Source organism: Lacerta agilis, chromosome 10 (genome assembly GCF_009819535.1).
Source record: "Lacerta agilis isolate rLacAgi1 chromosome 10, rLacAgi1.pri, whole genome shotgun sequence".
NCBI classification, from domain to species: Eukaryota; Metazoa; Chordata; class Lepidosauria; order Squamata; family Lacertidae; genus Lacerta; species Lacerta agilis.
The window spans coordinates 65,869,434-65,885,005 of NC_046321.1; the positions used below are offsets into that span (position 1 = coordinate 65,869,434).

The 15,572-nt window shown below is 45.6% G+C and overlaps 1 protein-coding gene across 17 annotated transcripts in view; it reads right to left on the bottom strand.

Annotated features, from left to right (window-relative positions):
- The window catches only part of MAGI2 (membrane associated guanylate kinase, WW and PDZ domain containing 2), a 600,602-nt gene extending 587,987 nt beyond the window's left edge, over positions 1-12,615 (bottom strand). For 14 of the 17 annotated variants that reach the window (XM_033162886.1, XM_033162885.1, XM_033162881.1 and 11 more), the window contains exon 1: positions 12,245-12,614. In XM_033162886.1, coding sequence (XP_033018777.1) covers positions 12,245-12,545 — 301 coding nt within the window. In that variant the 5' untranslated portion in view covers positions 12,546-12,614. Of the gene's footprint in view, positions 1-12,244 lie in introns of all 17 variants that reach the window. The other 3 variants (XM_033162889.1, XM_033162891.1, XM_033162892.1) reach the window with 1 other exon arrangement.
- Between the last annotated feature and the right edge of the window lie 2,957 nt (positions 12,616-15,572).

Sequence of the window (15,572 nt, forward strand, 5' to 3'; positions counted from 1 at the left end):
CAGAATCAACAAAGGCGGGGGGCGGGGCGGGCCAGAAGCAGTGGCAGCCTAACAGCAGTGGCACAATAAAGAGCAGTCTGCGAAGCCTCGCCATGGCAGTGGGTGGTGGCAGCAAAAGCAGCTGCAGTCTGTGAGGCCTTGCGGTGGTGGCAAAGACAGTGGCAGAAGCAGATGTGACCTGCAAGGCCTCGCTGAGGCAGGCTGCCACAGCTTCTACCACTGCTTCCCACTACTGTTAGGAGGACTTGCAGGCCACCGCCACTTCTTGCCACCACAACAAGGCCTTGCAAGCCCCACTGCTTGTGCCACCATTGCAGGCTGCCACTACTGCTGTCACCTCCTGTCACTGCCACGAGTCCCTAGAGGCTTCGGCCATGAGGACTCGCAGGCCACCACAGCTTCTGCTGCCACTTCCCACCACCGCCGTGAGGCCTCACAGTCCACTGCCATCATTTCCTGTCACTGCCGTGAGGCCTTGCATACCACCAACATTACTGCTGCCACTTTTCATTGCTGCTGTGAGGCCTCGCAGGCTACTGCTGTTCCACTGCCGCCATGAAGTCTCGCAGTTCGCCACTGCCGTCACTCTCTCTGCAAGGCTTCGCAGGCCACCACTGTTTGTGCCGCTGCTGTGAGGCCTTGCAGGCTGCCGCCACTACTGCTGCCAACTCCCGTTGCCGCCACGAGGCCTTGTAGGCTGCTGCCATTACTGCCGCCACTTTTTTTGTTTGCTGATGAAACTGAGGGTGTGACAATTGATAATATTGTCATTTATCCTTTTTAGACCCCTAAGTGGTAGTAGTTGTCAGGACACTGTCCTGTTCACTTCTGTATAGTTCCATCCTTATTTCAGACATTGTGGTAGATTGCAATTTTAAGCTGCTGATAACCTTGCAGTGTTTAGCTGGTGAGTTATTGCGATGTTGAAAACCAGATATCACCTAGCCCTTGCACACATTGTGATTCGCAATATATTGCCAGCTCAAATATTATGAAACAATCATCACGATGTGAACTTCAAACTGGTTTTGGACAATATATCGCCCAGCCCTAGTTCTGGCTCATCATGTGTGACAGCATAGTGTGTATAAGCGCACTCCATCCCCTTTTCCTGCCACTTCCGGGTTCACAGCGATATGTGCATGCAGAATCACAAAATTTAAAGAAGACCTATCATTGTGTGTGCATTTTTTTGTATAACCACAATATTTTATTTGAGAAAAGCTTTCAGGTATGTGATAGCTCATTCAATTCCACTATTTTTATACCAAAATTATCACCAAATGCCTATATGTTCACTTGCTTAAAAAGAGCAAATATGAGAAAATCAAGTCCAAACCATGCATGGACCAACTGCAGTGCTGCATGATCTACATTATTGTTATTATACTAGAAATTATTCATCTCCCAATGTGTTTTAACTATGAAACAAGAGTGAATGTTCAAGATTCCTTAGTAATTAACCTCAATTAAGGCGTTAATTGATCTTTCTTAAGAGTGACCCTCAGTATGCACTCTTGCCTAAAACTACATCTCTGGATCAGACCAAGGTCACCCTAATAGAGGCAACAACCGTTTTTCATGCATCCAATTGATGTGCAACCGTGATTGCACACATTGCAGTGACCCAGAAGTGGCTGGGAAAGGGGGCAAGGCAGGGGCATAATGGGGTGCAGCAGGGCAGAGAGGTTTTATGCATGCTGAGCCAATGCATATGGGGGTCAGGAACGTAACCCCCTCGTGCAAATCGGTCATTGCCTGTATAGCACTCTTGGCAAGAATGCTAGGCGCTACAAAGTAGGCTGGCACTACAAGATAATTCAACAGACTCTGGCTTGCAACTTCCCACTTGCAACTAGAGTACATATTATTAATTCACATGCTTGCAAAGCTTTATAAACTGCTTAACATTAAAAATGAGGTGTGCAAAAAACAACAACAACACATAACCCAAAACCAATATAAAGCACAATATAATGATTTTACACATTCCAGGTAACCAGCAGTGTTCATAATGAACAAAAACTAATCTGGGAAAGCCTGGTGAAAAGAAATGCTTTTAGCAGGCACCAAAAAACACATAAAACATAAAATTGCACATGCTCCTAAGAGCATCTGGCTTTAAGACAGTCCTAAAGAAAGGGAACACTGTGTCTCTTTACCCTCTCTTCATTAACATTTTAGAAAAGCAACACACAATGTGATGTCTCACCCATTTACTCCAACTCAGTTTTGTAAACTTGGTGCAAGGAGGTGCAAATGGTAATGATGTCACATTGGCATGTTACAAAAAGAGAGAGATCTCCACCTCATGTCTCTTTGTCCTGTCTGGTGTGGCCCTAAGCAACTGAAAATCTCTGTACTATGAAGATGCTCAAGCTACAGGTGGGTAGCCGTGTTGGTCTGCCATAGTCGAAACAAAATAGGAAATTCTTTCCAGTAGCACCTTAGAGACCAACTGAGTTTGTTCTTGGTATGAGCTTTCGTGTGCATGCACACTTATGAAGAAGTGCACGTATCTGAAGAAGTGTGCATGCACACGAAAGCTCATACCAAGAACAAACTCAGTTGGTCTCTAAGGTGCTACTGGAAAGAATTTCCTATTTTGTTTCGATGCTCAAGCTGTTAGTCTGTCAATTCCCCCACCAGGCTAGAAACACAGACTTTTAGCTCTATTTGCCACTGCCCTACATACTACGCTATCAGCACAGCAGTTTGAAACATCTTCTTGGCAGTAAAGCAAAGGCATGTTAGAGAGACCGGAATCAAGGGGATGAGCGATTCCACCAGCCTTGTCCTACCAGCACCACCGCAGAGTCTCAAAAAAAACCCTGCTGTCTAGATGACAATCCTGGAAGAAGAGATGTTTGATGTAAAGAGATTGACCAATATCCACACAATAAATGGTTGTGAGAGTTTAAAGGAGAAGTAGAAGTTGTTTACCTCCCTGGTGAGAAATGGAAAATGAACTGAGATATGAGAAGCTGGTGAGAGCTGTGAGGGGGAGAAATGAGAATTGTGGCTGGCATCCAAAGTGTGTAAGTTAATTGTTGTTTAGTCGTTTAGTCGTGTCCGACTCTTCGTGACCCCATGGACCAGAGCACACCAAGCACTCCTGTCTTCCACTGCCTCCTGCAGTTTAGTCAGACTCATGTTGGTAGCTTCGAGAACACTGTCCAGCCATCTCGTCCTCTGCCGTCCCCTTCTCCTCAATCTTTCCCAACATCAGGGTCTTTTCCAGGGAGTCTTTGGACACCCACTTACCTCTTTGTATACTTCCTTCTATGTCCCTCTGCAAATTTTGTTTTTACAACAGTGAGGCCACCTCTAAATTTCTGTGCCTATTCATTGTTCTCCAAAAGCATAGTTAGCTAGTTATACTAGTTTAAAGATTCATCTGCATAATAGATTAACGGCATGCGTGATGGAAGGCTGATCTACACATGCTAAAATATTGGGTTATAACTGCATAAATGTAGTTTATGTACTTGGGATAGATTCTGCACTTGGTGACATATCTGTACCTGTGTGTGTGAAGAGGTATTCAGAACAGCTGTGGATAACTCCCTTTCTTAGAGAGTTAACAATAGATAATCTGAGTATTTTTTATAGTCTTCTCTGTATGGTTTGGCTTTAGAAGCCAGGCCAAAGTCACAAAGTCACTTTTTATTCTAACATAGGTTTTGTTTAAAATAAGATTTAGATTGTTTTATATCCATTGTTTGTTCTTCAAAATGGTTGATGTTCGTGAGACTTTTAGAAGGGGTGGCTAAGAAATGGGGGTTGGACTGGATGGCCCTTGTGGTCTCTTCCAACTCTATGATTCTATGAAATTGACTTTTAAAAGTTACACCAAGAGACTACCTAAACCTACAATAACCTCAAGTAAAATTACTCATAACAAGAAGCCACAGATTTAAAATCCAGATTCAGCTCCTGGTGTACAATAATACTAAATCCTCAAGTCAATGAATGCTATGTGTCAAGGAGAAACGAATTATCTAGATATGAATGCTGGTTTCTGATGTTTTACAACACCAATCTCTGAGAAGAAAAATATCAGCTCAGGCATAGCATCAGAAAAACTCTGGTGTCACACAGAGTTCCTACTCAACATGGGCTTACCATTCAGGGCAGTGTCAAAGCAGCTGTACATACGCAATAGGAATAGGAAAATTTCAGCCAACTGCCAAAGCCACTGCATATTTAGGAAATTGGGCTTTCACAGGAATGACAAAACTCAGGAGTGGGGCATATAAAGTCTATAAATCAAAAGTCAAGGCATATACTTCACCAATGGGGGGGAGGGGGAGAATAATTTATATGCCATAGAAGGAAACTACTTTGCAGCTTACAATTACAGTAAGAAAGTAAAGACTTGGAGAATTGTTATAACTCAGTGGCTGAGCAGTTACTTTGTGTTTAAGGTCCCAGGTTCAATTCCTACCGTCAAGTAGGGCTGAGACTCAGCAAGAGTCCTGTCTGAAGTAGCAGAAAATACTAAGCTACTAGGTCAATGGTCGGACTCCCTATAAGACAGCTTCCTATGTTCCTGTACCTATGTCATTTAAGACAGAAACATCTTTTTTAGGTCCACCACTGCATTATTATGTTGGGCTACTTTACATAATTTTTGGTGAAGGCACAGACTTTTTATTCAATGCTATCTCTCTCTCTCTCTCTCTCTCTCTCTCTCTCTCTCTGTCTATCTATTATTACTGGTAGTCTGATATAATATTTGATATTCAAGTCCTTTTTTAAGGCCAAGCTCCCAATATTTGCCAACAGATAGAATGGTTACACACGCTTGAGGAATACAGACTAACACTATGTACATAGCGTCCCCAGGAACATTCCGGTCCCACCATCAATGTATCAAATAAGTTAACCTATTTTTATTGCTTTATTATTTTGATTCACTGACAAATGCAAGAAATAATAAACACTTGCTCCAAATCTCTAAAGTAGCATAGTAGTTCTTGCTGTGCTGCTACCCATTTCAACTATATAAAATCCACAAACACAGCTAACACTTCTGAAAAGAAGACTCTGACACACAGCTAGCTTGCAAAAGGTTCAAATGGAGCAGAGGTGAGAAACTGTGAGCTGCAGTAGAATTATCATCATAAGCAGAGATGCAAGGTCTCCCTATTAAGTACCATACTTTTCTGTGTATAACATGCCCCATGGATAAGACTATTTTGGGGGACTAGTAATTAAGAAAATCGGGGGTATGGCCCAGAGTTATTGAGCTTTTTTGTGGAGGATTGCACAGAGATGTTTAGCTTTTTTGGGGGTGGGGGTGGGATTGCCGATAATCACTCACACGCCTGGCCAACGCTAACACTCCCACGTGTCGCAACATCCTCCTAATGTCTGTCCCCTCGCCAGCAGGAGCAGCCTATTGCCCACACAATTGCCACAGCAACACATAATCAACAGCACCCCTTGCCGCAGACACCAATATCACGCAGCAGACCATCTCTGGCTCACTCCATCAACCAATCCCACACCCCCTCCACTAGGCACTACCCATGTATACGACGACCCCCGATTTTAAACATATTTTTTCAGTTAAAAAACAAACAAAACTAGTCTTATACACAGAAAAGTACAGTAGATTTCTAGATCTAAATGTGGTTTTTTCAAGTCATACTGCTTCTGAGTACACTCCCCAAAATGCACTTTAGGGTTGCCATATTCAAGATACAATGTAAGGGATAGAAGTTAGTGATAGTAATAAGTTTTTTGTTTTTATTGTAGGTTTGTTTTTTATGGTTGTATTGTTTTGTATTTGTTTGTTTTTGTTGATTGTTGTTTTTATAAAGTTTAATATATATATATTTTTTTTAAAAGAATTGTTGAGCTTTTTAGCACAATAAACCGATAGCTCCACCACCACCAAACAACAGCCTAAACCCATGCACAATTTATAAAACAACAAAATCCAGGACATTTGCTTTAAAATGTAAAATTGTAGGACCCCCAAAAGAGGCCATGTCCAGGAATTCCCATATGTATGGCAACCCTAACTTAGGCTGCCATGGAGCCATCTATGACAGTGCAGACACACCTGATTTGTAACCATAGTCTGTCAAAACAAGACTAAAATCAACAGGCAGCCTGGCAGAATCTGCGGTAGACTTGTAATCTGGGGAACCAGGTTCGTGTCTCCGCTCCTCCACATGCAGCTGCTGGGTGACCTTGGGCTAGTCACACTTCTCTGAAGTCTCTCAGCCCCGCTCACCTCACAGAGTGTTTGTTGTGGGGGAGGAAGGGAAAGGAGAATGTGAGCCGCTTTGAGACTCCTTCGGGTAGTGATAAAGCGGAATATCAAATCCAAACTCTTCTTCTTCTATTTGCCTTGCAAGGGGTAAGGCTATAGCTATGCCAATACATGCTATGCAATGTGCAGGTACAGCAACACATATAAACTCTAAGAATTATCTGGCAAAGGCAACCTTCTGCAATGCAGGCTATAAACTTGCTAAGTATCCAAGGACAATTACAAACTCCAAAGCAAGCATGGGAAAACATAGTAACTAACTTTGCATAGCTCATAACTGCACTCAAACAGCTACTTAAGGTCACTCATTTAGTCTGTAGTAGGATTTCAATCTATAGCTCCCAAAAGGCCAGGGCTAACCTCTTGTCTTCAAAACCAAGATGCCTGCTGAGTAAACAACTTCACATAATTCAAGCAATCCAGCCTAGTTAACAAACTACCCATTAAGAACACCTGCTTGCTTGCTTGCTTAGGATGAAATTCTTGCAAATAAGCACTGCGGAAATCTATATGGCTTACTTCCAAGTAAAGAGGCTCAGTCCTGGAGTGTTGTAAGGGAAGAGATCTGACAGGCTGGCTCTTCTAATCTAAATATGCTAGAGGCCAAAGGTCAATTTTGTAAGCCGCTAAAACATCAGAGAAACATTTTTTTTTTTACTGTTTAGGCAACTGAATGTAGTGAAGCAGATCCACAAATCATTAAAAATATATTTTAATTGTCTGTGCTAAAAGAGTTCAACAAGTTACTGTAAAACAAAATTAAACACTTAGTAATTTTGTTTCTGTAAGGAACCTGACAACTGATTTGTAATAATGTTCAAGAAAAATATGTGCTCAAACACCTTTAACCACCATAGTAGGAGGGTCAATGCCCTACCTACACATCTCATACTGTGATTTTACTCTGACAGCTCTTAATTCCAAGAGAGAAATGCCAAAATAGCCACATGGCCCCAGTCATGGTCATGGTGTTTTAATTAACTGTCTGCAGTGAAACATTTTATAGAGGGGATCACTGATAAGTGTATGCAAAATTTATGATAATGACTTAATTAACCTTGATCAGACATGTCTTAGAACAGCACAAGAACAAAGTTACAAAAACAGACATCATTCACTGACCACGACTCTTTGTTCTGTTCACTGTTTAGAGACAACAATTCACTGGGAGTAAACTTTTAATATAGGGCCTCTGTATTTCAAATAAGGAGGAGGGTAGAAACTAAATTGGATTGCATTTTTTAAAGGTCCAGTTGGCCATATATAAACTGGACAAGGCTTGCTTCTATAAGAACGCTAAGCTAAGTCATTCAATTCCCTGCAGAGGAGTTGCCAGCTGTTCCCCTAATCTAAGAGCATTTGCACTCAAACTGTCTTAAGAATGTAGTTTGCATAGAAACTGGTGCCCAAATTCTCAGTTTTATGTGATTTGCACATGGTGTAAATAAACCCCATAAAATGTCAATGGCCTACATATGTTTTAAATATTACATAGCAATGCATTGCTACCCTATGAAGGACTTCAATTCCAAAACAGATAAAATTTAACGATGAGAGATGGGGTGAAGCAGGATAATGTGTTTATCAACTAGACTTGTTCCCCCACCCCCCTGTAAGGAAGCTGAGTCATGTATCTTACTCCCTTTGGAGGAGCTGCCAGCTGAAGGACATTGAAGAACAGCACCAGTTACTGTAAGGAATAAATTAAGGCATATACACAGGCATAAGATTCTGATATAACCATATTGCATTTCCAACTATGGACAAAAATGCAAGTTATCTTAAAAAAATAATTCCATAATTTTGCATGTAGGTAAAAAGGAATGGCAGCTAAAATCAGTTTTAGCCTATTTGTCAATAATATTACCTGCCTTTTCAATCGGTAGGAGATATCTAAAAAGATGAGTTCGGCTATGTAGTCACATACATGTAAATCCCACTGAGGACAGTAACAATCAATGTGCAGGACAGCAGTAATGGGATCTCAAGTTCTTATCAACTTTGTTTTACAAAATAAAACTTTTTTCAACTTTCTGTCCCTTTCTTTCCGTAAAAAAATATTTTTCCCCCTGAGACATTTATATACTGCTTAATTATTTGTATTTCTAAGTAGTGTACATAAAAAAACTATTCATGGAAAATTATTATATCTATAATAAAACCAAACACTATCTTAAAATGCCTGCTGGAACAGGAAAGTCATGCAAGTGACGTTCAGCAAGGAGGGGTGCCTGTCTAATCTCAGCTCTATAGGGTTGAGCCCCCAGCACTGAATGCAGAGTTTTCCATGCCCTCACACTTTTCTGGACTGTACAACGTAGGCAAGTGACAGTTTGCTGCACAAAAATCAAAACACGGTCCTTTAACGGTATGACTTTAGTAGATGAGACAAAGCAGTGAAATTTCAAGTGCCTGATTCAAACTTTGGATCAGATCCATCATCTGAGGCATGCAAAAACACAAAAATCATTGAAAGTAATTAGCCAAAGAGAATAGCTAAACTTTGCCACTGGACATTGAGCTGGAGAAGGAAAACCATCTGTTACACATTGCCATTAATATTCTGTTTATCGTTCCAAATTAGTAGTAGTGGAATATTGCTTTTTACAGATTAGCATTACTTGTCCTACCAGTGTATTTCTAAGAACATGACCACACTGCAAATTCAAAGCAGTTTAACCCACAAGAGTTTTCTCTGTGGACCCCAGGAATTATTCTTCAACAAGTCCTGGGGAACTCTTAAGAGAATTCATAACAACATCGCTAAGCTACAATTACGAGGGCTCCAAAGATAAAGCCGTAACAATTAAATATTGTATAAACCAGTTTACATGTATAATGTAACTGTTGCTTCCAGGGGACCTGTTTTATTTAACATTCATTCTTATTTGTTTGCAGGGAAGGCATACAACACCATCATACCAAACAACTGTTATCTCACACTTCCCAGTGCATTTCTCCATCACTTTCCTTAGTGCAAGAAGTTGGGACGGGGGAGGAGAGCAGGTTTGTTGCACAAGAACACCAAATCCATTCTACTAGCACAATCTGAATCTCCCTTAATGTTATTTAAAACAAAATTAAAAATTAAAAAATTCCTTCCAGTAGCACCTTAAAGACCAACTGAGTTTGTTCTTGGTATGAGCTTTCGTGTGCATGCACACTTCTTCAGATACACTGAAACTTCTTCAGATACACTGAAGGATCTGGTGACTTCGGTTTCAGTGTATCTGAAGAAGTGTGCATGCACACAAAAGCTCATACCAAGAACAAACTCAGTTGGTCTTTAAGGTGCTACTGGAAGGAATTTTATTTTTATTTTTTATTTTGTTTTGACTATGGCAGACCAACACGGCTACCTGCCTGTTAATGTTATTTAGTACCACTTACAAAATAGGGAGACTGGAAGTGGCCAGTCTTCCTCATTCAGCGGTTTTCTACCTAATTTATGGGTTATCACTGTGCATATTTATTTCAATTTAAATAACTTCTATTGTTGATATCTGTTTTTAATTAATTTAGGACTCCAAGATTTGAGGGCAGCTTTCCATTACATATAGGGACCCAGGTGGCGCTGTGGGTTAAACCACAGAGTCTAGGGCTTGCTGATCAGAAGGTCAGCGGTTCGAATCCCTGCCACGTGGTGAGCTCCCGTTGCTCGGTCCCAGCTCCTACCCACCTAGCAGTGCGAAAGCACGTTGAAGTGCAAGTAGATAAATAGGTACCGCTCCAGCGGGAAGGTAAACGGCGTTTCCGTGCGCTGCTCTGGTTCACCAGAAGCAGCTTAGTCATGCTGGCCACATGACCCGGAAGCTGTCTGCAGACAAACGCTGGCTCCCTCGGCCTATAGAGTGAGATGAGTGCCGCAACCCCAGAGTTGGACACGACTGGACCTGATGGTCAGGGGTCCCTTTACCTTTACCTTTCCATTACATATTTGATATTTATTCATTTTTATGAACAAGCTTCCACCTATTCCCAAAGAGCTGCTTCCGAGTCTTGACAGTTATGCTCCCTGGAATGCCTTAAATTCTATTTTGGAATGGAGAGGGAAGACTCCACATCTAACCTACCCTTTTCTGTGTCAGCACTAAGTATTTCATAACATGGATTTAGCTTCCTTGGCAAATCACCCCACCTTCAAATGCGAAGCATAGCAGTACAACTCTATAAATGTCATGGCAACCTGCGGCCCTGCAGGTGTTGCTGGACTCCAAACCCCATGAGCACTGTTCAGTTAGAGATGATAGGAGTTGGGAATGCAAGGAAGACCACAGATTTACTTTCCCTCCTCTATAATTGCGGCATTGGCACGAAACCGATGGATTTTAGCTAGCTTTCCAATAAAGCTTTCATATGTTGGGCTGCTTAAACGCTCCTTGATGAGCAGCAAAGCCGTTCACTGCAAACCTTCTGTTGCAATCTTGCACTGCAACCTCCACCTTCTTTGAAGCTACCATTCAAAGACAACACTAAAAATAAAAACGAAGCACCTTTAATCCTGTTCCCGTTACCCCAATTTACCCTAGGTTTAAACATGGCTTTCTGCTGTCTCTAAACAAAAAAAAATAAAAAGCAACGACACTATTTTCAGAGGACTTGTTTTCGACCCAAGAAAACCCCTCGGCTGATTTTCGCAGAGGTGAGAAGCTTGTGGTGGTCAAGGACTTGGCACGCAGCGGCCAAGCCAGCGCCTTGAGGGGAACACGCCCCGCGCGTTGTGCAGATCTCGGGGAAAACCCAGCTGATGGACCAAGTCCCGCCCTGGCTTTCGCCCCGCCCTCCTATTGGCTGAAACTCCACACTCGGAATAATAACAATCGTCCTCCCAAGCGATTGGAACGCTCGCCTTGGCACGTTGCGGCGCCTTAGCGCAGGCTGGTCCCCTGCGCGGCTACTACGACTCCCCGGGAGGGTTAGTCACCGGGGATGCTTTCCAGGGAAGCCTCTTTATTGCAGAGCTGTCATAATGTTTAGCCACACTTCTCCCCCTCCTTCCTTCCATGGCATGCGTTGGTTGGTGCTACCGCTCCCCTTGCCAGGAGACGATTCCCTGGAATACCTTCCTTCTACTCGGAGGATCCCGGGGAGGAGGGTGTCGGTGCCGAGGCTTAAGTCTGCCTTGGATCCATGCTGCCCTTCCTCGTAGAGCCAGATCCTAGCCCTCAGTGAGTTCAGCCGGATTCACTTTCAGGTAACGGGTGCAGCGGCTGGCAGCCTCACAGCCCTTTCACAGGCATGTTTACTCAGAAGCAAGTCCCACGCACTGAGTACAGAAAAAGAGCTTACTCCCAAGTAAGTGTGGATAGCCCTGCATCTGTACTGAGAAAAGGGGTGAGAGAGGAAAAGGTGGCGCTCTGCACTTGCTCAGAAGCACTCTCTTTTATATATATATATATATATATATATATATATATATATATATATATATATATATATATATATATATATATATATATATATATATATATATATATATATATAAATCTCTCTCTCTCTCTCTCTCTCTCTCTCTCTCTCTCTCTCCCAGGACTCAGCTCTGGCGGGGGGTGTTCGGAGGGGGGCCAGACTCCGGGCTGCACATTTATGTCCTGCGCATCCCTCGCTCCCCACCCCTTTCCCCGCCGGCCGGCCTGCTCCCTCTTCAGTCCCAGCTGGGCCCTGCCGAACTTTCTCCGCTCCCCGCGGCTCTCCAGGCACTCCGCCGCTGACGCACATTTAATTCTGCACAAAAAGACACGCATCGCGATCCAGGAAGGCTGTGCGCCGCCGCGGCTGCCTCCCCTTCCCCAGCCGCAGGAAGGGGGGCGGCGGCGGCGGCGGCCAAACTGCCCCGAAGCGGAGAAGTTGCCGCGCCTCGCACGCACCCCGTCTCCTTCTTCTTCTTCGGGTGCTGCCTTCGCCTGGCGCCAACCCCCTACCCCACCCCCCACCCCCGCCCGCCCGCCCCGCGCTTACCTTGCTTGACGCACTTGAGCCGGATGGGGTCCTTGCAGTGCTTGATCACGGCCAGCACATCCCGGATGGTGAGCCCGGCCACGGGGGTCTCGTTCACCTCCAGCAGCAGCTCCTCGGGCACCAACTTGCCTCCGCTCTCGTAGACCACCTTGCCGGGCTTGACCTCCCCCAGGTACGGGAACTGCCCGTTCTCGGCGCCCCCCTTGAGCTCGAAGCCCAGCTGGCCCTCCTGGCTCCTCACGATGACACACTCATGGACTCGGCTCGTCCAGTGGCTTTTCTTCTTCAAGCCCTTGGACATTGCCGTGAGGGGGGAAAGGGATGGGCGCTTCTCCCTTTCCTTCCTGCCTGCCTGCCTCCCTCCTCTCTCGTTCTGCCTCTCGCCTCTCCTCTCCTCTCCTCTCTCCCTCTCTCCTTTGCCTCGGGGTGTCCTTGGAGTTTCCTTTAGCTCGTGTGGGGCTGGCGAGGAGGAGGAAGGCTGCCGAGAGAGGGGCGGGCGAGGGGGCTGCTCTTGCCTGCCGTTACCGCTACTCCCGCCCGCCTGCCGTCTGGGCCGGCGGAGAGCAGGGAGGATGGAGCGGGGTGAGGGACGGGGCTGAGGCGGGGAGGAGGGTGGCGGCGGCGGCGGCGGCGGCGGCTTCCCCCCCTTCTCTGCCGCTCTAGCTGCGTGTGCGCGGGGAACTGCTGGCCATGGCAGCTGCGGCAGCAGCCAGGATGCTGCGTGTGCGAGAGAGAGAGAGAGTATGGACTAGTTTTACAGTAACTGGATGGCGAGCCTGAGGGGGGAGAGCGAGCGAGAGGGCGGGCTGCGTGTGGATGCTGCTGGAGTAGTAGGAGGCGGCGTGTATGTGTGGGGAAGGGGGGGGGCGTCTCCTGCCTGCCTGCCTGCCTGCCTGCCTGCCTGCCTGCCTGGCTCGCGCACTCGCTCTCCTCAGACGGAGCCTCTGACCCGGTAGTGAAGGCCGAGAGGGAGGCTGGCTTGCCTGGCAAAAGCAGCAGCAGCAGCAGGGAAGGGAGGGAAGGGAAACGAAGAAGGGAGAAGGCGGAGAGCAGCCAGCAGTGGGTGGGGAGGAAGGAGAGGAGACGGACCCGCCGCCGAGGCAGGCACGGCCAAGCGCCGCCAGGCTGGGAAAACCTTCCCCTCAGGCTCCGGCGCGCGCGCGCTCCCTCAGCGTCTCTCGCTCTCCCTCAGGTTTGGCGCGCTTGGTGAAGGAGACGTAGCAGCCCACCCACACGACCCCCCCCCCCCGCAACCGCGCGCACACGCACAAAACGGAGCCGGCCTCGCGCAACCCCCGCGCGCTCCGTCTCGCCCGCGCTGCGCAAAGGCGCGATTCTGAAGGGAGCCGGCGCGCATCTGCAGCGAACCATCGGCTGAGGCGCAGTCCGGCCCAAAGGATCCTTGGAAGGGGGCAGATGGCCCCAGCCATAGGAGCCAACTCCCAGGGGCCACAGTCCCTTCACACACACACACCCATAAAATATTTGAGAGGGGAAGAGCCCCCCCCCACCAAAAAAAGTTGATGGGCATTGCCATTGCAGGGCAAGGTTTACCTGAGACCCTCCCATATTTTATTCAAGTTGGCACCCCTGACCCCAGCATTGTTTAGGATTTGACAGTTGCTGCAAAGGGGGGGGGGTGCTCTTGGGCTCTGATCCTGATTGCTGGTTTCCCCACTGTGAGAACAGGAAGCCCAACTAGGTCTTATGTCTGGTTTTCTGCAGGGGTTGGCTCAAAGGTCAACTCTTCATATTTTTTCCTTTTCCCTTTCTGTAGGTCAAAATCAGCCACTGCATTTGAAAGCAGGTTGGTCACCACTTGGGATCTCTGAATCCGCCCCACACCCCAAGATGCTTCAATTAACACACAATCTCATATGGCGTGTAACCTTGCCTTTTGCTGCTGCCTGTCCAGTCCAACACAAAGTAGGCGATGGGTTTTAATAGATAGGAGAGGATATATTAATTACAGTTTAGCCCTCCGGGTGCCCATGTGTGGGTTGAACATACAAAGAGAACGGTTTACTGCCTTGTTTAAAATGCAGGGCTGAGCACAGTTCAAAGTCTCACCCTTAGCAGAAAAATTGAAAGCATAGGAATAGGCTGTGAAGCCTCCTTTTATTTAAATCCAGTTGCAAAGCAGGCTGACCCCCCCCCTTTCTTACTCCTGTTAACAAAGAATCTGGCAACAGACTGAGAAGTAAGTTTAACACATGATTTACTTATTCATAGCCATGCAACAGCAGTAAAATAAATGCAGGCAAAATACTTACATTACAAAACAAAACAAAATCGAAAATTCTTTCTAGTAGCACCTTAGAGACCAACTGAGTTTGTTCCTGGTATGAGCTTTCGTGTGCATGCACACTTCTTCAGATACTCTAAGGTGCTACTAGAAAGAATTTTCGATTTTGTTTTGACTATGGCAGACCAACACGGCTACCCACCTGTAACTGGTACTTACATTACAGTATAAGCAGCCTCATGCATATGCCAAGATCAGTGGTGCAACCTGGGAAGGACTTTGGGGCAGAGTCCTGGGTCCCAATCGGCCTTAAGCGGCAAAAAGTCTTGGGCCAGCCCTGTACACATCGCCACTTTATCACGGTGCTTAGAGAGGGTTGGATTGGGACCTGAGAGACCAGGGTTTGATTTCTCTCATAAAGCTCATGGGGTGACCTTGGGCCAGTCGCCAGTAGCCTAGCTTACTTCGCAGGGTTGTTGTGAGGATGAAAGGGAAAAGGGGAGAGAACCATGTATGCCACCTTTCGTTCCTTGGAGGAAAGATGGGGTATAAATTTAATAAATAAATAAATACAAACCACCGCCACCCCAAATAAGATGACTGAGTGGTATTCAAAATAAAATAAAAAATTCCTTCCAGTAGCACCTTAGAGACCAACTAAGTTTGTTCTTGGTATGAGCTTTCGTGTGCATGCACACTTCTTCAGCTACTTTGAACTAGAATGGCCGGGTGAACATATGAAGATCTTTACATGAAGGTCTTTAAAGGGCTAGTATGCATACATATAGAGATCTCTGATGTGGTCAGGCAAGCAATGTTGCTTCCACAATCCTCCTGTCCTTTCTGCAAGCAACCATCCTACCCATTTATTTGGTTGGAACAGGGCTAGTGCCTTTCCTTTTCCTTTAAAAAATAAAACATTACTGTGTGTCCCAGTGCTAGCCCTCTCATATGGGCCTTTTCAACAGCAGAAGCAACATCTAAAGTGCTTGGAGACAGGGGACGTGGATGCAGGAGAAAGGACAGAGGCAACTCATAAGTATGTTTCCGGCAACATGATTGTAGGCATGGAATTAATAGGTG